The 25402-nt window shown below is 35.6% G+C and overlaps 1 protein-coding gene across 3 annotated transcripts in view; it reads left to right on the forward strand.

Annotated features, from left to right (window-relative positions):
• Nucleotides 1-25402, forward strand: part of LOC113238179 (semaphorin-2A) — a 512200-nt gene that overhangs the window by 442246 nt on the left and 44552 nt on the right. For all 3 annotated transcript variants that reach the window (XM_026474944.1, XM_026474943.1, XM_026474945.1), the window contains 4 exons: nucleotides 10964-11051; nucleotides 12085-12136; nucleotides 12413-12475; nucleotides 20755-20862. In XM_026474944.1, the coding sequence (XP_026330729.1) occupies nucleotides 10964-11051; nucleotides 12085-12136; nucleotides 12413-12475; nucleotides 20755-20862 (311 nt within the window). The remainder of the gene's footprint in view (nucleotides 1-10963; nucleotides 11052-12084; nucleotides 12137-12412; nucleotides 12476-20754; nucleotides 20863-25402) is intronic.

A 25402-nucleotide genomic window follows, 5' to 3' on the forward strand; every position in this document is an offset into this window, starting at 1 on the left:
TAGTGAAAAAATAGGGTGGTTTGCATCAATATTAGACATAACTGGTTAAAGACTGTACCACCTCAGTCAACCATGACCATAGGACCTGTAAAGGGCCCGAAACATCGGTTTGTTTGAAAAAACAAATATACGCGATTTAAATCTTGTTCTAAGTTCTTTATTAACATAGTATGATATTTTTATGCTCCGAAATAAAGTATTATTATTATTACTTCCTTTGGTCTTGCACACTCCTCAGTAGCACTCGAACCCCATTGATACAGTCCACTGCAACAACTACAATAGCTCAGGTTATATAACCTATTATTATAATCTAGTTAGCTAAGGAAGCACTCTTAGAACCGCAAATCTATTGTCAGCTATTACAGTTCTACCTACAGAAGCCCGGAACACATCACTGTTGCTTTGCGGTAGGAGTAGTAAGGGTTACCGTACCTACTCACGCTATATTCCAGTACTTTTATATTGTTGGTTAAAAGTTTAGCTATTTCATTTGAATCGTTAACTGTACTGAAAAGGTTTAATATCTCGCTGTATTTAATTCCTAAAAGCGCCGAGTAAATTAGTCCCCATGGGCGATCACGACGTGTTGCGCAAACAAGAGAACGAAGACGCCCCCGCGCCGCTGCCTCAGACAGACACGATTCCCAGTGATAATTTATGTAAATGAAATTCACATTACCCCGTTTCCTATTCGAGGCTGTGTACACGCCCTGACATGTTTTCAGAACGTGTTTATTGCTGTGTTTTGTCTTTATTATCCTCCCCGCCACTGCTCCAAGCCTCTCCGCCGCGTCCTCGTATTTCATAATTTTTGCCACTCGCGCCACGAGTTCACGGACATTTTTATCTCACACTAAAAGCTATCCGATTTAAACTCCAGCTCCGTTATTAAAATATGTTTCAATGGGACCTCAAAGTAGCTGTTTGAAACCAGACGAGAGACATATTAAATTCGTACAGAGATTGAAAAACTTAATCAACTCGAGCTATAACATTTGTGCAATTTCGTTTTCATAATCCTTCGGGAAATGCGACTAGACCGCGAACTGCTGTTCTAATCTATTGCTCTCAGCTACGAACCTTATAAAGGTGAATGAGTTTTAAGAGCACGTTTGCTAAAAATACGGTGTCGCAAAAGTTTTCTTTATTAGTTTCCCCCTTTAATCCGACCAGGCGTGTCTCAATGTCTTTATGGCGAATTTTCAATCTGAGTCTGGGCGGAAGCCAATAAGAAATCAACTATTTGTTCCCTGATTCCCGTGCATCGGTTTGAGGGGAGTCGCTTCTTTACGACTTCTTTTACGATTGGAGGTGCATTCGGAATTAGTCCTCGCTTCGGAAAAGCCTTTTCGTGTCTGAGAAGATGAATGGTAAAAGGATTACAATGACTACCTGGCAGAGGCTTTTTATCGGTTCTATAAAACTTTTTAAAGGTTAGGTAAATTGATAGTGTCTATTGAAATCGTAAGAAAAACTTAAAGTTTTATAAAAGCTTATGAGCAACAGAAACAATTGCACAAAATTTGTGACCATTGAATGTTGTTTTCTGTGCAATATTCAAGGAAACAAAGTAGTTGTAAAATCGAGAACTAAAGCGAGACGCCCTCTCGCGTAGGCAGTCACCCGTATAATATTATAGCTCACTTAAATCGCTGAAGTTCGCTGGGAGTGGGTTTTTTATGATCCGCTATTTCCTTCTTTTTCTGTAATTTTCAACGCAATTAGTCCTATAATAAAACAGGCAATAAAGAACTAGCGACTACATAAATATGAATTAATAGCCATTCGAAGTATTAATTTACTGAGAAACGTTGAAGGAAATAAAATCGTTGCTTACGAGTAATATTACATTTAATGAAGAGTAGTTGAATTTTGCTTGTAAAATTTAAGCAGACTTGCGTTTATAATTTGTGAACTCAATTTCAAATGTATGTTTAATATATACACATTCCTTAGATATATTAATTAATGTAATACACTTTCACTGCTACTCTCTACCCACATCGTAATTTTCCCAGTCCTACACTACAATTATGCCTATAGTGTTGGTAACATTTCATTCATGCATCAGACAATTTCTCTAATTGAATACTGGTAAGCAATTTTGCGAAAATGGTACTTAAAGATTTTTTCCTCGTTTTTGATAGTTTGTTCTAAAATTTACTTGTAAAATTTAAACCGGACCTAGGAGAATGACATAAGCTACTTTTTGTCACCAAAATAAATCTTAAATGGGGCGAAACAAGGGATGAAAGCCTGTATGGAGGACCAATAACCTACTATGCTATTAGTATAGTATAGCATAGTAGGCTATTCTCGTAGTTATTAATGACACACGTTACGAAATAAAATTATTTTATTTGCATAGTATAGGTATGGTTAAACAACACTTTGGTAATCAAAGATAAGTGCAACAAATCTTATCTCTCGTCGGCATGCAAAAATTACATTATATTTACATTATAGACCATTGACTTACAAATAAATGGACGACGGGTCTAATACAAAAACCACGAAAAAAATGTCCCAAGTCAACCTATTCGAAATTTAAATTGTTATGTCATCGCAGTATCGCGCTGTCCGTAGAACAAATGAAGACTAAAGCGGAGTGTCGCGCTCTGTATACGATTTTAGCGCCTTACAAGTGCGGACACTTTTTAGCGCGGACCCGACGTCCATATAATTGTAAGTCAATGTTATAGACTTTTATATTCGATTAAACATGGTCTTAAAATTATTTGATGATGTAGAAATAATTTTCCAAAAGCTATTTCTCTAGTTTCTTTAGATATTCGATCCATTGGCAACACTTTCGAATTATTTGATATATTGTTGTTTTAATACCCAAGTTATAACAATGTCTTTGAAATGTGAATTCAAGGTGCGCTTTTACCTTCGAACTCAAAGCTATTAAAATGTAAAATGTAGAGTTAATCAATGAAACAAAAAGACTTAATTAAACATGTAAAATCACAACAATAATTATAATAATCTTTATATCCCTTATAATAAGGGATATAAAGATCAAAATATTAGCTTGCGAATGAAAATAAACTGTTTAGTGTTTTTTATATCAAACATGTCTATGTCTATATCACTGCCTCTGGTCATAATCAAGTCATTGTGTAACTGCATGAGTCTGTTCAAGGAGGCATACTTTCCGAGATTAGTTTGGCTACTAGACGAAAGAAATTTTTATTTTATTAATCTCTATAGATATTTATAAAAATGTAGATAAAATTTAATGTATATATGTAGTGACCGTTCTAATAATTTTAATGTTGATTATACACAGAAAGTAAATATGCCGTTAATATAATACAAACAACAGGTGAAGAGATTTTTAATACGTAGTATGAAGAACACGTGTAGACGTTTACAAAAATTGTATTAAACACAGATAAACCTCGGAAACTCAATCCTAAAATACCGCAGAGAAGCGTGCGGGTTAATAAAGCCGAGTTAATAAACAGTGAAGGGCGAAATTCAGGTGATAAGCCAGCCGCTTTTTGAAAGTGTAGGGCAGGAGTCAGTGATGAAGTCTTCATTTGACTTTAGTCATATTTTGAAGATACTATTTTAGAATATTATAGTTTAGTGTATGTCTGTTATGCATAGAGTTTCGCTGCTTCGTTATACTAAACTGCTGTTCCGTATGAAATTTTATGTAATGTCGGCAAAACTTTACTTTTAATAACCCGCATTCTCTTTTTTACGAAGAAGTTCGCGCAGAGTAGTGGAACGTACAAAGCTTGGCACAGAAACTTTTTAATCTTTGAAGTAAATTATTCTTAACTATAACTTGATAATAAACTTGTACATAGTTTTGACCTAAGGTTGATTCAATTTTCATTTCCAACACTATTTTAATCGACACTAACTTAACGAGGCCCTTCCTAACTTAGCCACATTATCGAGGGCCATGAGTTTTAATTAAGTTTATTTTAACTTAGCCAACTTCTGTACATACGGTAACAGAAAATCAATAATTGGATCGAGTGGGCTCAAATACTGACATGACAAGTTTTACTAACTTAGTTTAACGGGATTATGAAGTTAAGGACTTCATTACAAATTTTCGGATCAAAAGGAAAATAATATCTATAAAAGGATATCTCAGTTGTACACAGGCTGCAACTAAAGAGTTCAACAAAAAAAACCCCCATACAATATAAGCGCGGTCAATCTAATGTTTATATGTCATATTATATTAATCTCAGTACAAAGTACTAAGAAAACTGACCTCGAAAGTGGAATTACATCTATTTTCCAAGTTTTATTGTAATCGGTAGCCGGAAAGCGCGCGAAACCAGATTCATCCCCTATTTTGCCGCCCTTAGAGGTGGAACATTTTCTTCAAAGTTAAATGAGACCACTACTAAGGTGAGTGACCTTAGGAAAGAGAATTCTTTCCAGCAAAAAAGAATCATCAAAATCGGTTCATAAATCCGGAGTTATCGCGTAGCATACATACAAAAAACGTGCAATCGAATTGAGAACCTCCACCTTTTTTCAAAGTCTGTTAAAAATTATAAATTGTAATACGAGACTCTTCAAATGTGGTTTTTGGGATCCTTGGTCGAGGCTAGCACCAACACTTACATTGACCCCAAAGAGAACAGACGTAGATGAGCATGCTGTAAAATTACTTCAACACGAATACAATACCCAGCAGTAGAAGAAACATACATCCTGTATATTTACTTATATGTAGTCAAATTCAATTATTTTCTAATTGGGAACATCGTAATCATCAACGTTAGTTCATATATGTATCATTTATAGGAAATACGTTTCTGAACAGTACAACACAAATACTACAGCGAAAAACTTATTAGAAAGAAAAACAATATTATCATTTGAAATTTAATATTATAAGAACGCATACAATTTACCATGATAGTTGGCAAGATAGTTATACAATAGCTTTACTCATAATATATGTGATAAATAATCACGAAAACCTCGTTGCTTTCTGAACTTAAATTTAAATATTCTTAAAATGTATAGAACATTGATGAGCGTAGTCGAGTTGAAACTACACGTATCTTGATTAACTCTTGCTTTTAGCTAAAGTCAAGTGTATTTTACTTAGAACGTGACTAGATTCTATCGTAAGCTAATTATTAGGTTTCTAGAGTGTATATATTACGAGATTGTGAAAAGATTTCATAGTATAACGTGTAAAAGTCAATTTTTACTGCATAGAGTATTTGAATTTCTGTATTCGTTGGCTGAAAATGCTACGCCGAAAATGGTCTACGTCGTAGAAAGCTACCTTGGCTTGAAGTACGTTTTTTATTTACTATATACCATAATATCTATTCATTTTAATTTTTAAGTACTGACATATAGAAATGTACATCTCAAAATACTTAGATATACTATCAGCAAAATCGACGCGTTACCATCTTAAGGATTCTTTTCGCGTGCTGGCAACGGCGGTCAGTGGCAACCACCAGCAGCTTGCTTGTTGTTGTCAACGGCTAGATCAGATTTTATTAAAAACCAGAAGGAACAAAGCTAGCTACAATCTCCACTTACAAACGAAACTATATTGAGGCTGGGATGACTTCAACTTTGCTATACATACTAACTACATAATTAGATAATCCGGCGCAGAACAAAAAGCAGTACTTTCCATAAAACCCGTATTATTTACAAATGAGTCAAAGTTTTCAACAGTAATTAAAATCCTTTTACGAAATGTTTAAAATATTTAATTTTGACTTTGTCAATGTTATTGTTGGAGACAGAAGCGATAACGGCACGAAACAACACCCCGAGGCGCGTTCCGAATTAATCCAAACCAACGAGTAGGTATTATAGAAAGGTAATGGGGCAAAGTTTTCATGTAAGCCAATTGTATGCCGTTAATCTAATCGGTGCCGTGTACAACGATATTTTGATATCGCGCCCACACCGTTACAATTGCCAAATGAAAAATACGCGGATTTCCTGTTGCCCGTAATCGCCGTGTAATCCATCAAATGAAACGATGGCGCTTTGCCTACGAAACGTCGCACAGCCCTATTACGTATTGTCACGAATTTCATGCGATTGATGTATGAGCTATTGTCGATTGAATCGTCGTCGACCTGATTGATTGCAAAGCTTTCCAGAAAGTAGCTACAGACGTAACAAAATTGTGATGAATTTCTTAAGACTCATTCATAAAATATCAAAGGTTTCCAAGGAACAATGTTTTTGTATTTGGTCTCGTTCCAGAAAACATCATTTCATTACAATATTAGTGACCCAATAAAATCTTCGAATAAGGGTAGGTGTACAAATTATAATATTCATAACAGCAAAACGTTGTTTGGTTAAGTTATCCTTGACCAAAATAATTTAGCGTGATAGGATCTTGGAACGTGCATTGGTTTATTATAACTTTCTTCCTCTGAACTCCAGCTGTGAGGGTCTGCTCTCACCCCCTACTATTGCCCTCAGCCCACCCCTTACCTGACCAATGTAACGGTGCTCATGCGATAAAACAATTACCCCAATGAAGTTAAGTTTGTTATTCGTGTAATCATAATATGAAAAAGCAAAAGTTTTGGAATTTCGAACAGAATAGGTAACAAGCCTAAACATAAAAATCCGTTTATTTTCTGCAGAGAATATTTATACATACCAAGTAATGAAAATATAATTCGATTCACTAAGAAAAATGGTAAATACAGACGTTCAATGATAATTTCATATCTACAAAAGGATAATAATAATTAGTCCAGAGCATTAAACAGATGTTGAAAAAGTCTCTGCTCTATTTGTAAAAGTAGACTAAACGATAAAAAGTAGACTAAATGGACTTAAACAATAAAGAAACAGTAAAATTAAAAACAATAGCCTATTATCAGATGTAGTGGGCGCGTTGTCGTGTCGCCGCTAAACAGATCGCGTGCGCATTGATCTTGATACAGCTCGGCCCACTAATTATACTTTTACTTATTACCCCAGAAGCACGTACAACTTCTTCTATAATTACCCATTCTAATCTGCATATTCTTCTCAACTTGGACTGCAGTTTTAATTAAGTGAGTCATATTCACCGCCTCACTACTACTTTAAAATAGTTCAGTGAGAAACCTTTCTTGAATTGAATAGAACATTGCCTTTAAATTAATCCAGCTTTAACAAAAGGATTCAAATGAGAAGTATTATAACTGTGTATATAAAGCTATTCATGTCCATTACATACGCGCACTATAGATTTTTTTAAACTATGGGTAAAATGTTACCCTGTTGTACACCCAACAAATTCACAAAGTTGTGAACTACACAGGAGATTGAATAATGAAAAATGCAGGCACCACTGAATATACGATTCTGACAAGAGTCGCTGTGAAAGATGACGCGACAACCACGCCGCACCGCTGAAATATGTATTTCATAGTGTCGAACCCCTCAGCCGGTGAAAATATTCACGCCGACTGCCACATATATAGGACGCCGCCACGTAGCATTCCTTTATATTTGGGTGAACGTACTTACGGACAACCTAACTTTCTTTTTGAGATTTTACTGGAATTCGCTTTTAAATTATTTGTAATATAATTGGCGACTGTGAAATGTAAAACATTTTCAAAACCAGCATTATGGCAGGTATTTCAGGAAAGGTATTCCAAGAAAATTTATAGTCAGGCATTTCAATAACGTGAGGAGGGCATTGCACGATTCCCTTGGAATATTCGACTCCGAGCGATCACTTGAGCATTAACATTTATTGGGTCTAAATGTAATGGAAGCTTGCATACTAGACAGTATTCATATGAAAATTACAAGGCTTTTATGGCCATGATCTTGTCTGGCTCAATAAAATAGCCAGAAATGTGTTTTAAGTTTATAAAATACTGAATATTAACATATTCATATTCAGTAGTACAAGGTCTTCTCTAACGGTAAATATTATGGGTACATTATATTTATATGGGTACATAATATTTACCGTTAGAGAAGACTTTGTACTATTCTTTTTAAATATTGCTTATATCAAATCAAAAATATATTTATTTCATAGGCAAATAAATTACTCTTAAAATAGCTCAAATTTTTCAATTTCTAAGATTGTATGAAGTTTAAGGCATTTGCTTTTAAAAAGCCTTTCGTATGAAATACTGTACTTCAAATTAGCAATAGAGCTCCTTGTGAAAGAGCGAGAAAAAGAGCGACAGAGAGTTCAGGGAAGTACTGTCACCTCACCTATTTCTGCCGCCATGCAGTAATATGATCATTACTGCGTTCCGGTTTTGAAGGGTAAGATTGCTAATGAAATTAGCATGATCACATAGGACTTGTCAGTTTATGTCTCAGGAGACGGGCGCAGTGGCAGTGCCCTCAGATCTTTGTGATTTAAAGTTCTGAGTGGCACTGTAATTGTTATGGACAGGCGTGTCACTTACCACCAGGCGCACGACTAGGTCGTCCCATCACTTGGTATCATAAAAAAATTCTAGATTCAAATTAGGTTTAACATCTAAATAGTTATTTTCATAGATTTATCGCAATAGGCAGTACGGCAAAAAAAGTCGTTTTTTTAGCCGTACTTTTGGTTTTCCAAAAAACAAAGATCTGCAGCTTGTTGCACACACAGATAAATTCTTAAGGTCCGCTGGTTCGTTTCGTAACTCAGTTGGCAGAGCGTCAGCCACGGTGTGGCGAGGTCGCTGGTTCAAATCTAACAGGATCGAAGGAATTTTTCTTAATACTCGATCTGTGTATTAATAACAAACTAAAAAATTATAACAAACTAGTGAAATAATTTCAAAATTTTCAATAAACTTAATATAAGTTAGTTGTAACATCCACTGTTTTCTTTTTATGTTATATTATTCCAAAAAAGAAACATCAGATGTATGGCATTGTGAAACTCCAAATTCCTACTTTGGAAGTCCCACGTGATTCGATTCCAAGTTTAGTTAATGTCGCGGACTCAAATAAAACTAGCCACATAAACTGAACATGACTAACAGCATATGCAAAGTCGATACAACGTTGCAGTCCCAAAGGCGTCTGCCTGTAATGCTGATTCCTAAACCTCGCACCTGCCCGATTCCCCAACGTCTGCATTCTCTATTCTAACTTCATTTGCGGCACAACATTGTCCACTCACACTTTGTTGTTGTTTACGATTCAAAAACCATTTGAGACTTCATGACTCAGACAAAATTTAAGGAGAAAATAGGAGATTGAATCCGAATGAAAATTTAAACATTATAAATTGTCAATTCCTTTTCACATTGCATTGCAATTTAAAGTAAGTTCAAGAACTTACTACTTATGACGGTGCTTGAAATTCAATATACATGGAGCTTCACTTATTTCCGCTAAAGTGTCATCCCTTATCTCTTTCCAATAGCCGTATGCATAATGCATATTCAAAAGAGGTACTGATAATGTAGTGCTCAAGTACACGCGATGACATGTAAAGTGAAATTCAAGAACACAACGTTTCCCCTGCGGAGTTCTCCGCATCAAAACTAGCATAGAAAATAAGGCATTTGTCTACTGGAGTAAAAATATGTTTTTAAAAATAAAACTGATCTCATAGTCAAGATATTTCCTTTCAAAAATTCATGCTTGGTCGCGCATTTTCAAAAATAAGTACCGTTTTAATTCAAATACCATCCCCTTTCGATGTCTGCGTCTAAGCCTGCCTAGAGAGAAGACAGTAGACAGTGATGCCCGGCTTTGTGAAAAATGTATTAAAAACGTAGGTAGACAAGTTGACAATGACATGGAAGAGAAGTTTGAAAAGCCTTCCGCGTGAAGATGTGGGGTGCTTTCTGAAAACGTTTACACTCGGTTAAATTTTAGTGGTGCGTCGAAAATACTGAAATGTAAACATGACTGAAAAACAGCTGAAAAGTCAAAACTCTGGTTTGTATACTTTCTATAGAAAGTAATTGAAATGGTTCGTGGTTACGAAACAAGTGTTTGAATTATCAAAAATTTGTCAAAAAACTTTACAGAAATCAGCAATCACGTTTTACTAACAATTTATAGCCTAGCGTACAATTGTCGGATGTCGTAAAAGTAAACATCGGGTTCAGTGCGTGACTCGATCCCGCATTCCACGTCCCGCGCCCCTGTTCTCCCGCACTTCACCGACGCACGCGACCCAAACGTGTCCTGTTCTAAAATATTAACAATAAATAAAGAAAGAAGACATGAATTAGAAAATACAGCCTATTTACTGCGTCAACGAGAGGGTCAACTTGCGACAATCTTAAAACAATTCCTTCAGGGCATTTGCAGTATCCCGTTCATCAATCATTCATCGTTATTTTATACGCTTCCCGAAGTTTCCTTTGTATATAGTCTGTTTTTTTGTTGGATATCTTGGAGCCATGCTCTATTTTAAAGAACACGCGGATACATAAACTAATAATTGGAATGTCTGTAATAGTCGGTGTTATTATTTTCTTCAACTTAAGTTTATCTTCAAACTTGCAATAGCAATTCGACATATTCGAAACATTCTAATCTTTTCGGGTCCCGATGTCATCTGCTTGTTCCTTCAGTGCCCTTTGATGTAGTCACAAAAACTTGACTCGAATGACTCAAACGTATCTTCGCGTATGCGACCTTCATGATCCTTTGATGTCACTCGTGTTTAGAAAAATATTTACTCTAATGGAACACGTCTTTCATATTATACAGGTTTATTCCCAGAATTTTTTGTGCGATCTTAAATGGATATGTTTATTAAAGAAATTTTCGTGACAGCAAAATTTAGTTATCATTCAAAAGTATGATTCAGTAAACATACATGTTTACTGAATCATACTTTTGAAGCAGAAATACATTTCTGCTCAGTAACATAATAGGTAATATACATATAACATAGGTTATATTTTGTTTTTAAAAACAATGTGTTTATACAATATATTTATTACAAATAAAGTACTTTTTTTTTTCATGATTATTATGCTAATTTTTATGTTTTTCATTGCAGATCATGTCCGGGAATTCTCTTGTGGCACTCTCTACTACAGAACTTTCTTCGTGGACTCCAAGAGAGACGCACTCTATGTCGGAGCCATGTAAGTACTTTACTTATTTCAATTGCTGTTTTAAGGAAAAGAGACAAGAAAAATTATGTTAATAGTGTTAATATAATTATTTTTATAGTAACTTCTTTATTCAGTAATCCAATTTTCAACAGCGTTGCTTTTGTTCAGAAAATGCAAATATTTATGAGTCAATCACGAGACGACACACGAATTACTTTATATGTCATGTACATGTACTTATTGACTTTACTTGTCACTCACTCAATAATAACAATAATAATGTAATTATCCGTCTTGATAAATTTGATATGAGGTTTACTTACACTTGACTTTTTTTAAATTCCAATGGTATATAGTTACGGGTAATAACTGTGATAATGATAATAGCTGCCATAACAATACATATTTACCACGGGGTGGTTCTAAGAAAAGTTGATTACGAGTACGTGACAGGCGACACCACACTCGCAATATCAATAAAAAGCTCATTTTGCATTGTAAAGCGATCACCATATAACCTTATTGGAATTTCGATACAATGTAACTTTCCTTTACGAACAGTCCACGATAGTTTATATAAGACATGTATATCTCCTTTGACGACCTCCGGGGTTTAGTGGTTTGCATACCGGTTTTCATGGTGTCGTCATCAGTCAGTCAATGCAAAAAACTAACTTTTCTATATTGTCTCGGGTCGTTGTTCCGATTTCCATAACACAAGTGCTTTAGTTATTTACTTTGTGATCAGAGCAATGTATGTGATGTTGGCTTATATTTATTTATTTATATCTCCTTATGTAGCTTCCACCTTTGTCGGTCTGCTGCATCCTGCCAGTCTTTAGGGTAGATATTAAGATTTTCTCGACGTCAACAGACTCCAGGCTTTCCATAGTGTGACGATCCTGGTCCGTTTTTCTATGCATCCTTGTGACTGGCCCTAATCCATTTTAGTTCGGCAGAAGTTTTTAACATAAACAGTAATTTAAATTTTAGTGTGCTGTTGGATACGGGTCTCCGCCAAAATAATTTAACTTTTGTGAAATATATGCTTTTTTGTTCACAGGGACCGATTATATCGACTGAACATGAATAATATTAGCGCATCACATTGCGACGTAAGTTATTTAAATATTTTTTTTTTCTCTATTGTATTTTGTTTCAACCTCATAATATTACTACTACAGTAAGTAACAAAACAAACGCTGCAATGCAATAAAATTTGATACGACTCTTTTATTTTTTTTTTAAAGATATGAAAACCAACTTTATCTGACAAAATATCTCATTAAAGGCAAAATCCGAGGATGTAATAAAAATTATGTCTTCCACAAGGACGTGAAATTTTAAGCTGGCATGTACTTTAATAAAACGTAAAATTGTTTTGTTCCCAGAGAGATGCCATAAATTTGGAGCCCAGCAACGTCGCGCAATGCGTGTCCAAAGGAAAATCGGAGGTAATTTTAAGCTACTGAATAAACACTGTTTCATTTTAAAACATTTTAATCAAACTTTCTTTATTACTTGGAAAATTACTCACACAACTAGCACTATTTCCGTCAAGGGTTAATCCCATTTTTAACAGTGAGCGGCGGGAGGCGAGCATATTTCATAGCGGGGAGCTTAGAGCCACGCTCTGCTCTGCTATATTAAGGCCGTTAATTTTGATTTACAATCGCAGCGTAAAAGCAATATTTGTTTTATTTCTCGGCGGTTACATTACACCCTGTCTCGAGATCGGCAAACGACGATTATTGCGAGTAGCTTTGCTTCGATCGACTAATTCGATAATGCCCACTGTGCGAGCGATTCGCACGCTTGAGTGCTTTCCTCTATTTTCGTTCGCTAACACTTTTGTCATCGATTTTTCGTGAGTTTCGCCTTTGTTTAGCTCATCTCATGACTTATGCGTTTTCGCGGCTATCAAAGTTAAGTAGAATACACGCCGCAATATATCTCTTTGTTGACTCCCTGTGGGTTGGAGATCTAATAAGAAAGTCATAAAGAGCACAACCAGAAATGGAACGTCTCATGTCAAATGTACATAAAGTCACAAAGTAAGCAGTAAAAACCTGTATGCGCATCTAGAAAATACACACACAAAAGGTAAAAACTTGTGCAAGCAAATTCATAAGTTTACTCCAAAACACTGAATATTGTGGTAGCACATAACCCACAAAATAAAAGGTCAAACTTCTGCAATAGCGACGAAAGAAAAGCTATAGACCACATGCTACCCACTCCAACTCTTCCAATAGAGAAAAAAGTAAATTTGTTTTATTAGTATCAAAGAGGGCCATAAAAAAGAAATATCCCCGAGTCTATCACCTCGATCGTGGAAAGAACGGCCACTCGTGAAGGCTATAATCAAAGTTTCTCGCTGTCGGCGAGTTTTCCTTTCTCTAAACACGATGTCGTAACACGAAAAAGGCTGGAAAAATGCCGTCGGCGAAATTCCGTGAGGCACCGCCGCCGCCGGTCCGCCGACACTCGTTGTTTTAAGTTTTCTGCTCGTCGTGACGCTATTAGGGAAAATTCACTAGCAAGCTAAATCAGATGACTTGAGACTTAAGATTTATGCATAAATTATGCATAGGCGACAATCTCGAACCCTACCTACATGCTTGTAATAACAAAAGTTGCCCCATTGTTCTTTTACACTCCATAACCAGTGTTCCAAGACATTATTAACGTTAAACCTAACAAATCTTTTCTTTGTTAGCGCAGTATCGTCTTTTTCTCTCAAGAGTGTAACTTGAAATTCTAATTATATCTTTCTGTATTAATTTATTACTAGAACGTACTCCGGAAGAGAAATAAAAGCGCAATAAAAATCTACATTGGCATTGCAAATCGATGCCCTTAAAATTCCAATAAAAGCCATTATACTCGTAGAAAAATAAGCGCATTTCTTGAAAAAAAACCTTTTCGTGAGAAAGTCGAGAAAAGCTGGCCGTAAATCTACTTACGTACAAAGTGGCGAATAATTAACGAAATGGACCAATCGAAGGCATTAGTTCGCATTGGAGTTATGGCGCGCTTCGGACTAAGTGCCGTTAAAAGAAACTTAGACGTGCGCCTGATTGTTCTCCTGCTTAATTCCGAATGTTTCTGAGCGCACAACAGTTCGTGTTCACAGTTTGCTGTTCACGTCAGTATACGTACGACTACGTTCCGAGTATATTAATCCGATAATTACTTTAGAACAATCTCGAGGAAACTTCCTCCGGTACTGAAGAAGGCGCAAACTTTTTATGAGCCAACAGTGCACTTTGTTTAATTGTTTATTTCACCTTCGTCATCTTCTGATTACTTCACCTGAAACCATTTCAATTTCAGTACACTTTTCATACTTTCGGAATGCAATGAGAGGTTTCAAGTATTTCTATATTATTTAAACTCGTATTAATCAATTCTTCTCATGTTCAAAATCGACATTTAGAGGTTACTCAAATCAACTGTCTTTATTAATAATTATCTGTTAAGACCAAAAATTACTCATTAAGATAACTCTCTATTTTGATAACTCAAAATTTCCTAAACGTCACTCAGCACGTAACCAATAGTTATTGAGTCCGAATAACTCCAAGACCCCGGGGTCGTGGTTGCAGATATCGATACCGTCTAAAATATCAATGATTATAGCCCATTAATACAAGAGACGTGGAAATACTTCTTGTTGTATTAAGCTGTTTGTTAACACGGGTCATTATGTCATCTACAGCAAACATCGAGTATATAACCAGATAGAGACGAAATGTCATTTAATTTCTTTGAAAACTATTCTGCCAAATCATTACGGTGACAACTGCTCGCAAAAGAAACAATTGACGGGTGTCGTCAATTGTTTCACTTGAAATCGACCAGTTTAACTTCAGCTTTGCTATGATGGCCGAAAATTGCAAAATTACATTTTCCATATTTAATTACCGATGGAATATGATTTCGTTTGTTTTGTAATAAGATGTTTTGCTGTTTTTCCCCACCACCAAACAGACCCCATTGTTATATATTATCTTTATTACAATAAATACAGAATATTTTTGGAATATACGGAGACGTACACACAGGTCAGTTGTTGGCGCTGTACTATTTCAGTTTTCTAATTTGTGATTTCAGCGCAAACGAAAGTTGATATTTAAAAGTGATATAAGATCCATTTACCTGATGAGTTGCCAGGGATAGATGACCCTTATTTCATTTCTATTTCTGGTTATACTCGATGACAGCAAATAATCTCATAAGGCAAAAATCAATCTTATTATTTTTTTGTGAAATTACTCCACTGGTTTGTTACAATATGTTCGAAGGATAATGGTATTAATAATTATTAATACCATTATCCTTCGAACATATTGTAATTTCACAAAAAAATATTGAAAGAATATATTACTACTATACTATTTCTATAGATTTCATACAGATGGCGCTACGGCAAACAAGTCGTTAAAAACCAAAAACAAAGTTCATCAACAAGCACGTAGATAAATTCATAAAGTGTGGTGGTTCGTTCCGTAGTCCAGTTGGGAGAGTGTCTGGCACGGTATGCTTGAAAGCATTTGTTCGAATCAAGCCAGATTGTAGGAATTTTTCTTAATGTTCGATCTTTGTATTAATAATTATAGCATAAAATTATTAGAAAAATGTTCTTAAAATAAAACTATGAATTAATACGAAAATATGAAATATTTATGTAACATCTACTTTTAAGGGCGCGTTCTTATTATGTCGGGGCTTGTATATTTAAATGAAGTTGTTCACATATAGTACAACACGATTAACTGTCGTTCACAACTTTTTTGACGTCACGACGACAGGCTGTCGAGACAACAGGAAGAGCTAGAACGACACAATCGTCTGACGATATATAAAACGTCACGACAAAAATGTGACGACAGATAATCGTAGTTTCAAACGATTTTGTCGTGCAAACGACAAAGCGGCTTCCGTGAACCGATAAATTTCCTTCACAATCTAGTGAAAACAGCAGTCGTTCAAGCATAAAATAAACGTCCACGACATGGTTGCGACAGATAGTCGTGATATGGGAACAGGCTAGTCGCGACCGTAAATAAACCGTTACGACATAATGGGAACGCAACCTAAGGTACAACTTGCAAGTTCACATTTTTTTAAAGTAAATTGGAAAAATGTGTTCATTCAAAAACTATATTAATTACTATCCCCAACTATATGTCAATCCGAAACGTAGGCTTCATCAGGAAGACAAATATAAATCAGCAACTTAACAAGGTTTGCATTAAGAAGTCTCAAAGGTCTTTATTGAATCAGTCCGAAGCATAATTTAGGAATAACTGACCAAGTTTACGTTAACTTCGGCAACCAATAATGTAAGGAAGTCGGTCCCTGTTGATTTCCAATATTGAAGTTGGACTTTAAACACTATTTACTTTTGATGTGCGGACTTCTCGAACGAGCTCATTTACGTATCATAAACAGCTAAGTTACATGGTATGTACGTATTTTTGCACTACACTCGCAAATTATGTGCGTAAAAAATATTTTTATAATAGAATATTTCATGAAATTCAGTTCGGCAGAATATTATCATATTCATTTTAGTGTTCTAGACACTGATACATGATAACATCACTAGGATTACCCCTATATCAAGTTCAGTTCCTACTAGGACTTTTATGCCGGGAATAAAATTTTACTTAATATAAAATTAAACTTTTTTAGAATTTTCGAGACAATATCGAGACTTTTAAAATTTAAGTAATTTAATTTAAAAGTATTAAAAATCTACTAAACCATCACTTTCTTCTTATCCTAGCTACATGGACGTGGCAACACAGTAGAGTGCAGCTTAGTATAATTTGTGGAGATAGAAGAACGATATTAAAAAAATAAGGTACTCTATCTGAAACTGTACTAAACGCGCTTTATTTTTTAATACCACTTTTAAAAAAAAATTAAAAATAATTTTTCATTTTATAACTTGTGTTAATAAAGAACTTAATTAAAATATCATGTTTTGACTATCTAAATGCCTAGTCTATAAGAATGCTAACCTACTTTTAAAACAGTCTCGAAAATTTCGTTTTTTCCGGGATTTTCGAGACCGCACCGAGTCTCAATATTTTTTTCACGGGACGCGGAAATGCAGCGAGACTGAATACCCTAGTTCCTACCTATGAACAGTATGCCTGAGCTTTCGTAGTATTAAAGGAAAATCATTAATTTATCACCGCGTAAAAGTGAATTATAACGTAATTTTGCAATTGATATTGATAAATTACATAATAATATTTTTTTATAATATAGTAGTAATAGCCGCGGTAGCGTAATAGTTTGCCCTACCGCCTTTCAATCAGAGAACCGTGGGTTCGAATCTGGCCTTGCACCTTTGTATTTTTTGGAATTTATGTTCTCAATTTAATTCGAATCAGTTCGTCGAGGTAAGTATTGCCACCTTACCTATTTCTGCCGCCAAGCAGTAATGTCAGCATTACTGCATTCCAGTTTCGAAGGATAAGGGTGCTGGTGAGAGTACAGGCACATGGGACTTGTCAACTTATGTCTCGAAGTGACGGGCGCAGTGACGGTGCCCCTCATATCTTTGCGATGGAAGCTCTGAGTGGCACTGCAACTGTTATAGACAGGCGTGTAACTTAACTCCAAGCTTACGACTTGGTCGTCACTAGATATTATAGAAAAAAACCTATTTATGAAGAAACCTGCACATATAAGCAAATCAATTTAGTGATGTAAATAAACTTCTTAATCGGCCCTGGGCCCGCCCAGACAGACTGGGACAGCCCAAACCTCTCATTATGAGAAGAAGCCTGTGTCCAGCACCTGGGACCTATTATTGTCACATTACCTTACACTAACGACCTATTTGTTGTTTGTATTTATTGTTACATTACAATTCTTATGTGACAATGAGCACAAAGCAAAGATATTTCTCAACAAACGTAAATTCCGGAACTGTATCTCAATTTTAATTCCCCATTCCGTCTGGTCCAAACAGTGGTGAGCCAAGCTCTTGCCGTGACATGAGCAAAATTAGTTTCAATCTCCCGTCCAACCACAGTTACCACATCACAGTCGCCAGCTTCACTAAACTTTATGCGATTCAATATAACAATTGAACTGGAATATAGTTTTAAAGAGGGCTGTATATTCGACTTACCCTCGAATGAAAAGTTATAAACCTTTTTGACCTGCTTCTATCCCGTTTGATTTATTATTTAGATAGATAGATAGATAGATAGATAACACGTTTATTCAGCACAAATACAAACAGAAACAAAACATTTACAATCACTTCACAGAGTATAACATAAAAGCACATAGAACATTCATTATTAATTTTATTCATTATTTATTTCTGTTATTACATTAATTTCCTGACTGTATTTGTTTGTGTTTTGTATGATATTGGAAGCCAAGTAATGACATTTTTATCTTATTATTTTTCAATGATTTCATAACCACCTTTCGAAAGACAATGGAACATTTAAACGCAAACTGCAGCGTTATTTAGGTTTAATTTATTTCTGTTTACAACTGAATAATAGTATTGCAAAGAAAATAATTCCTTGTTTGATTACAATATTCGTATATAGGTTTAGTATTCAACCTACGATATGAAAGTGGCATACAAATGTTGAGTTATTCACTTCTGATCCCTTAAAACCGATCCTCTGGTGGATTCGTTTTATTTTATATTATTTTCTATTCCAATCGGATCCCCCACGCAGATGATCAATAATAAATATTATTAATATTTTGTTCCCGCTGATTCGCTGGTACTTACAGGTTTATCCTTAGTAGGTACAGGTACTGTGGTACAGTCGACAAGAAAATGTAATTATAGACCATGAAGAAGAAAAAAATTATTACATGTGGTAATTATAACATTTGTTTGTAAAATACTAACAACCTCCTTTATTTGTTCCATGACTTTTAATCATTCATCGGATTTTACTTTCGTACAAAATAATTTTTAAATAAATCGCGCTAAACGGTAATGAGTCTGTGCGGCAACAAAAGAAAGCACTGGCGTAAATACCAGTCCGATGCAAAATTGAGGAGCGGCGGTGGGAGTCGACGGGAAAGCGTTTGAACTTACTACCTTAACGACCAAGTGTCAGATAGTACAGTAAAAACTTAAATTTTTATTTTTGGTACAAGAACTTTGTCATTTATAATGTTAGTGATATATAACACTGTATATATACATAGTTACCAGAATATTCACGTCAAAAAGCACACGAAATCTAAGTGAAAAAAAAGCGTTAATTGACTGAAATGAACTGGCACCATTCAATGAACGGGCTTATCCACTAAAGCGAGCAATGCATATTTCTGTCGTTCAGAATATTAATGTCCTCTTTCATAATTTATGTCGGACACAAATTTGCATAATCACGGCCTGTGAACGAATGAACACACACGCGTACTTTCGAATAACTATTATTCCAATGAATTTTGCCCGAGGACGCGAATATGCACAATGCAGAGTATTTTAATTTTCGCTTCAACGAATATTTGCTCGGATGCATTAAATCTGGCTTTATTTTATTGAACAACAAGGCCTTCAAAGCGTCAATCACTACATCAGTATGTGTTATCGGCTATTGAAACACCAAGAACCAAAACTATACCAAAAGTTGCCATAATATTATATATGGTGACTATTTTGTTAAATGCGGACAATAATTCATTCATTTCATTCCCTTATTGGTATACAGGAATTAAATTATTCCACTTGTCTCTTATAATTGTAGCCTTCGATCAGGCTGGATTCAAACCAGCTACTTCAGTATACCGCACCTGACGCTCTTCCAATCAAGCTACGGAACGAACGAGCAAAACTTCGAATTTTTCTATGTGCTTGTTGCAGATCTTTGTTTATTTACCGTAGTGTCATTTGTGAGAAATCTACGAAAGAAGATACTTATATCAAGTCCATTTTTTTTAAATGTTTGGCTGTTCCTATAAAACCACAAAGGAAATAAAATACTCTAAAGTACAGCGATAGTAGCAAAGTGGATAAGATTTACTTTACTCGTTTTGTCTTTAATTTCTAATTCCCGTTGGTACATTTGTGAATGTTAAGTAGCCATACCTCTTGCTAACGGTGAACGAAAACATCTTGACGAAACCTGCATGCACATCGATGAAAGTTCACAACTGCAGAAAAACGTGTGAAGTCCCCGAGCCGCATTATGCTAGCGTGGTGGACTACGGTCTCAACCATCTCCTTAGAGGTGATCCGTGCCCAGCAGTGAGATGTATAATAGGTTGACAATGACAACGAAAATAAAGCTTTAGCAAAATAAGAGGCGCGCGTGCAATAAAAAAAAATCAATCTGCCGAAAAACAAACGAGAGATAAAACTCACAGTAAAATAAAGTCAGTATTGTAATATCAATGCAAATTCAATTAATTTTAATTAAGAATCTAGGCCACATTAATTCTCACGTGTTAGAGTGGTTACACCCGGCGATTTTCAGCAGCGATGCAAACGCGCGTTCGTGAAACGAATAAATGCATCGATGCAAACGCGTGACTGCATCGATACAAACATCGATATAAATCTCAAGTGTAGCCACGCAATCGCGAGTTTGCATCGTTGCTTAAAGTCGCGCGTGTGTGTAAAGGTAGACGATTAACGACTACATTGCTACTGCATCGAGTTTGCATCGCTGCTAAAAGTTTGCCATATGTAACAGCTCTTAACTCATTGTTCTATTTTTTGCAGCACTTCGATTGCCGAAACCACATCCGCGTGATTCAGCCTATGGGTGATGGCAACCGGCTATACGTCTGTGGCACCAATGCGCATAGCCCTAAGGACTGGGTCCTCTACGTAAGTATTGCAGTCTTCTTTTTAACAATTCGGTGGCTTAGATCGATCTCTGGACACTATTCATTCATACTCTTTATCTTCTAAAAATGAATGTATCCTGAATCTATGTACTATTGGAAGTACGACATAAAAAAAAGAACTTGATATACCTTTGGGCAAATAGACATATAAATCTAAATAAACAAAGTAAATGTCCACAACCCCATGAGTCTGCACAATTTTGAACAGGCATTTCGAAATCACTCGTGGCTTGTCGATCTGTCAGGGCAGGTAGAACTGAATAACAATCATTATATCTTACCGTAGAACTAAATTATCAGCTACTTTCGATTACTTTATAACTATCAAATGCTATATATACTGTTTTTATGTCACTGTACAGTGATATAAATGTAAATTCTGTTATGTTTCTAAATAAATAATTGTAACAATTTTTATTAAGAAAAGCCCTCCTTAAAAGTTTGCTATTTGATTTTATTCCAATAATTACATCTATGTACCAAGTTGTATTGCTATCGGTTAAGGGCACGTCCCCAACGATTTATTTGTCGTTGGACGACTGTCGCGTCTAGCCTGGTCCCATATCACGACTATCTGTCGTGACTGTGTCTTGGACGTTTATTTTATCGTTGAACGACGTCGTGTCTAGATTCCCACTAGATCGTGATGACAACTTATCGGTTCACGGTAGCCGCCTTGTCGTTGGCACGACAGAATCGTTTGAAGCTGCGATTATCTGTCGTCACATTTTTATCGTGACGTTTTATTTATCGTCAGACGACTGTCGTTGCTCTTCCCATTCTCACGACATTCTTTCATCGTAACGTTAAAAATGTCCTGAACAACAGTCAATTGTGTTGTTCTACGTGTGAACAACTTCATTTAAATATACAAGGCACTTTAAACTGTACGCCTATATGTCGTCACGACATAATGAGAACGCGCCTCAACAGAAAGTGCGTGAAATTCAATAAACCGGATTCATCCTCTAATTTGCCACTTTCAAATTTATACCTTTCCTGCAAAAAAATCAGTTCACATATGTCGGAACTATCGCGTAACATGCGCACAAAAAAATATTGTTAAAATAAATAAATAAATAAACGGCATCTATCACTAGCAGTGAGCTAGGTTATTGTTTTTGACTTACAAAAACGGAAAAGCCCGCGGTCTTGACAGCTTAAAAGCCCCATTTTAAATCGTTAAACGTATACTGTTTCTAGATTAGGATTAAGATGCCAGTAGCTAGTTCTTTTTTTATCCCCACACTCACGTCAATTATGGATACCATATCAAATATATGCATTGTACACATGAATACTATGATGACATCCTCTTATGGTGTTACTTCCACTGGCTCACTACTCTCACTTCGCAAATAAGGTATAATCCAAGATAAAAAAATTATGAAAAACCAACGCCGTAGAACAGGATTTCGTGGTAATTTTCGTTATTCTGCACGAAATGTACTGAACAATATACCCCCTTTGATTTGAAACTGCGCGACACGATTGGTACATTGAAACGTAAATTTAAAATATTTTGATTAAATATAGGCAGAGACACACATCTGCCGTCTGCTAACGCGGCTAAGTGACAAAATAATTTTATGAGATATCTATATATATAAAACCATAACCCAGTTTTAGAATATTGAAATTGTTATGTAAGTTCCGATAAGTCGAACACGGTAACTAATTTTAACTGTGGTTCTTCTTCTTCTTCTTCTTCTCGTTGGTTCTGACTGAAAACCAGCGCCTTAGGAAACTTTGGCATATGCTGAGTCAGCGCCGTTTCACTGCTATGACAATCATGTTTTGTTGTTTCTTTTATGCTTAATCTGTATTTGTGCTATATCAGTGAATAAAGTGTTTATCTATCTGTCTGTGTAAAAGAGATTTTGTGCTCTATTTTTTGCTATTTGTCACTTAGCCGTTTTAGTTAGTGTACGGCAGACATGTAACAAATAATAACCAATGCAGTAAACACCCCTTTATACGAACTAAAAACTTAAGTAGTGCAATTATATACATGCTAACATTAAATATGCACATAACAGATAATAAATAGTTAATGTGTGTATTAAAATTATATTTTTAATTTTACTTATATATTAGATCATAATTTTATCATTTATTGTACAGTATTTTATTGTTATGTACTGAAAATTTTATTTTATATTTGAGTTGGGTACCTTATTTAAGTCATGTTTCGATGTTGATTGACGGAGACACCAGCGTCAGTTGTTTTACATGTACAACTCAAAAAAAGCTTGATGGAAACAATTTTAGGTCTCAAAGTGTAGTTATTAAAATTTAAGTTATACTTCTTAAATAATGTCAGTACAGAGTACTAAAAACCGACTTCAAAAGTCATACATCCCCAGTTTGTCACACTTAGAGGTGGAATATTTTTTTCAAATTTAAATGAAACCAGTACTGAGGTACCATCTTTCCAACAAAAAAGAATCATCAAAACCGGTTCTAAAATTATTATTATAGAATTATCGTGTAACATACATACAAAAACATACAGTCGAATTTAGAACCTCCACCTTTTTTAAAGGCGGTTAAAAAATAATGAGACCAAAAATATTTTCTTTCATTCTCTCTTTCAACATTGTTTATTTTACGTGCTAAAAGTACGTTCAGTACAATAAATATCTTGGCGCTCCCGAGCCCATTATCTAAAGACCCACTTGAACTGATTCGACACGTTCCCTGGACGCGCGCCAGGACGCAACAGATCCCCACAGGTTACTTGTTTCTTGCAAATAAACTTTAGAACACGAATATGAGCTGTGGTGTATGTTATGGAAGGATGCTTTCCACTGACTTGGCAAAATAATAAAATATTATTAATTGTCAGAATTTCAATGAAGTCGAGAAAATATATTGGAATAAATTTGTAGAAAATAAGTATTCAATACCATTTAATTCATATCAAATTCCTTTACATCTTCTTTGTATGAAACTTCTACTTCATTTTTTGTGCACCTTGCTCTAGCTGCCATCAGACGCGAGCAAGATTCATCCGCAGTACATAATGCAGGAGCTTCCACGGCGACAAATTTCACGGGTACTGACTCTAAATGACGCTGTAAGAAGCGCGCAGATTTTCCTTCGCGTCACACCAGAAATTTCTAACTGAACGACTCCGCCAAAGCCCCTTTCCCAGTGAACATTATACGAGCTAGCGTAAATCATGCGGAGGTACGCGAACTTTTAAAATTTCCGATTTCGTTATACATTTAGGTCTAAACAGATATATCATCGCGTCCTGCCCATTCGCGGACATGACCGGCCGTTCGGACCCCTCGATAAGCAAAGTTATTTTCATAAAATTATTTTTTAAAGGCGTAAAGCGAGTTTTCTACAATAGGTATCGAAAGCAGACCGCAATAAATTCTGGTGTGCCCTGTTCACCTCTCACTTTCCCTGCTCTTGACTTTCATATAATTTTATGATGTATCGGCACCCGTTTTGACCCTTCACACGTTTTATCGCTTTCCAAAACTAAATCTATAGTCATTTCATGGTATTACTGTAAATTTTCGCTTTAAAGTATACATAGGATGATTTTATTGAGCACAAAATGTTCTTTAAACTGCATAGTGTTTGCTTGGCTCCCTCTGCAGCAGTTTGGATCGCCGATAAGAGAGTGTTTAGGTGATAGAAAATAGCCCATCGATAACATCGAGACGAAGGATTCGAAGTATCCTATACAGTAATAGCGGTTTACCCTCATTTAGCGGAAACAACTTTTATAGCCATCAAAATGTTACGTACGCTCCACATGCCGTTATTATGTCTTCAACACATCAGTACTCAGCATAAAAATCAGATATTTTTTCTATTAATTGTAATCTTATAGCTATGACCATTTGTAAGTCAATGGCTATGACGTTTTTCATCAACAAAGTTTTTAAAATACGAATGCTATTACAACGTCAAAGTATACCGAAATAGTAACGTTGAAAATTGAAAATATATCACACTTGTGGGGATAGAATGAATGCGGTGGCGCATCGATGCTTCTCGCCCTTGTTGAACTATTTTGTATAGAGCACGCTGCGAAAACAGAGATAAAGCTCGACATTTAATTCATACAATTCCGTTCCTTGGAGAGAGAGAGAGATTCTGTCTTTGGAGACAGAGTTTTTGTCTTTTCGACATGTCGAGTTCAATTAAATTGAAGAAATATAGAAACAAATAAATATTTAATGTTATTTTGTATTCACTAGAGTTCCATTTGAAAGACTTCGTGCAGGGAAGTACTGCCACCTATTTCTGCCGCCAAGCAGTAATGTGAGCAATTACTGCGTTACAATTTTGAAGAGTAAGGGTGCTGGCGAAATTACAGGCACATGGGACTTATCAACTTATGTCTCAGGGTGACAGGTGCAGTGGCAGTCCCCCTCAGATCTTTGCAATGTAAAACTCTGAGTGAGGCAACGCAACTGCTGTGGACACGCGCACAACTTGTGCGTCCTATTACTTGGTATCATAAAGAAAAAAGTATTCATTGAGTATTTTGAGTT

Source organism: Hyposmocoma kahamanoa, unplaced genomic scaffold, assembly GCF_003589595.1.
Source record: "Hyposmocoma kahamanoa isolate Upper Pololo Valley unplaced genomic scaffold, ASM358959v1 95, whole genome shotgun sequence".
In the NCBI taxonomy this organism is placed as follows: Eukaryota; Metazoa; Arthropoda; class Insecta; order Lepidoptera; family Cosmopterigidae; genus Hyposmocoma; species Hyposmocoma kahamanoa.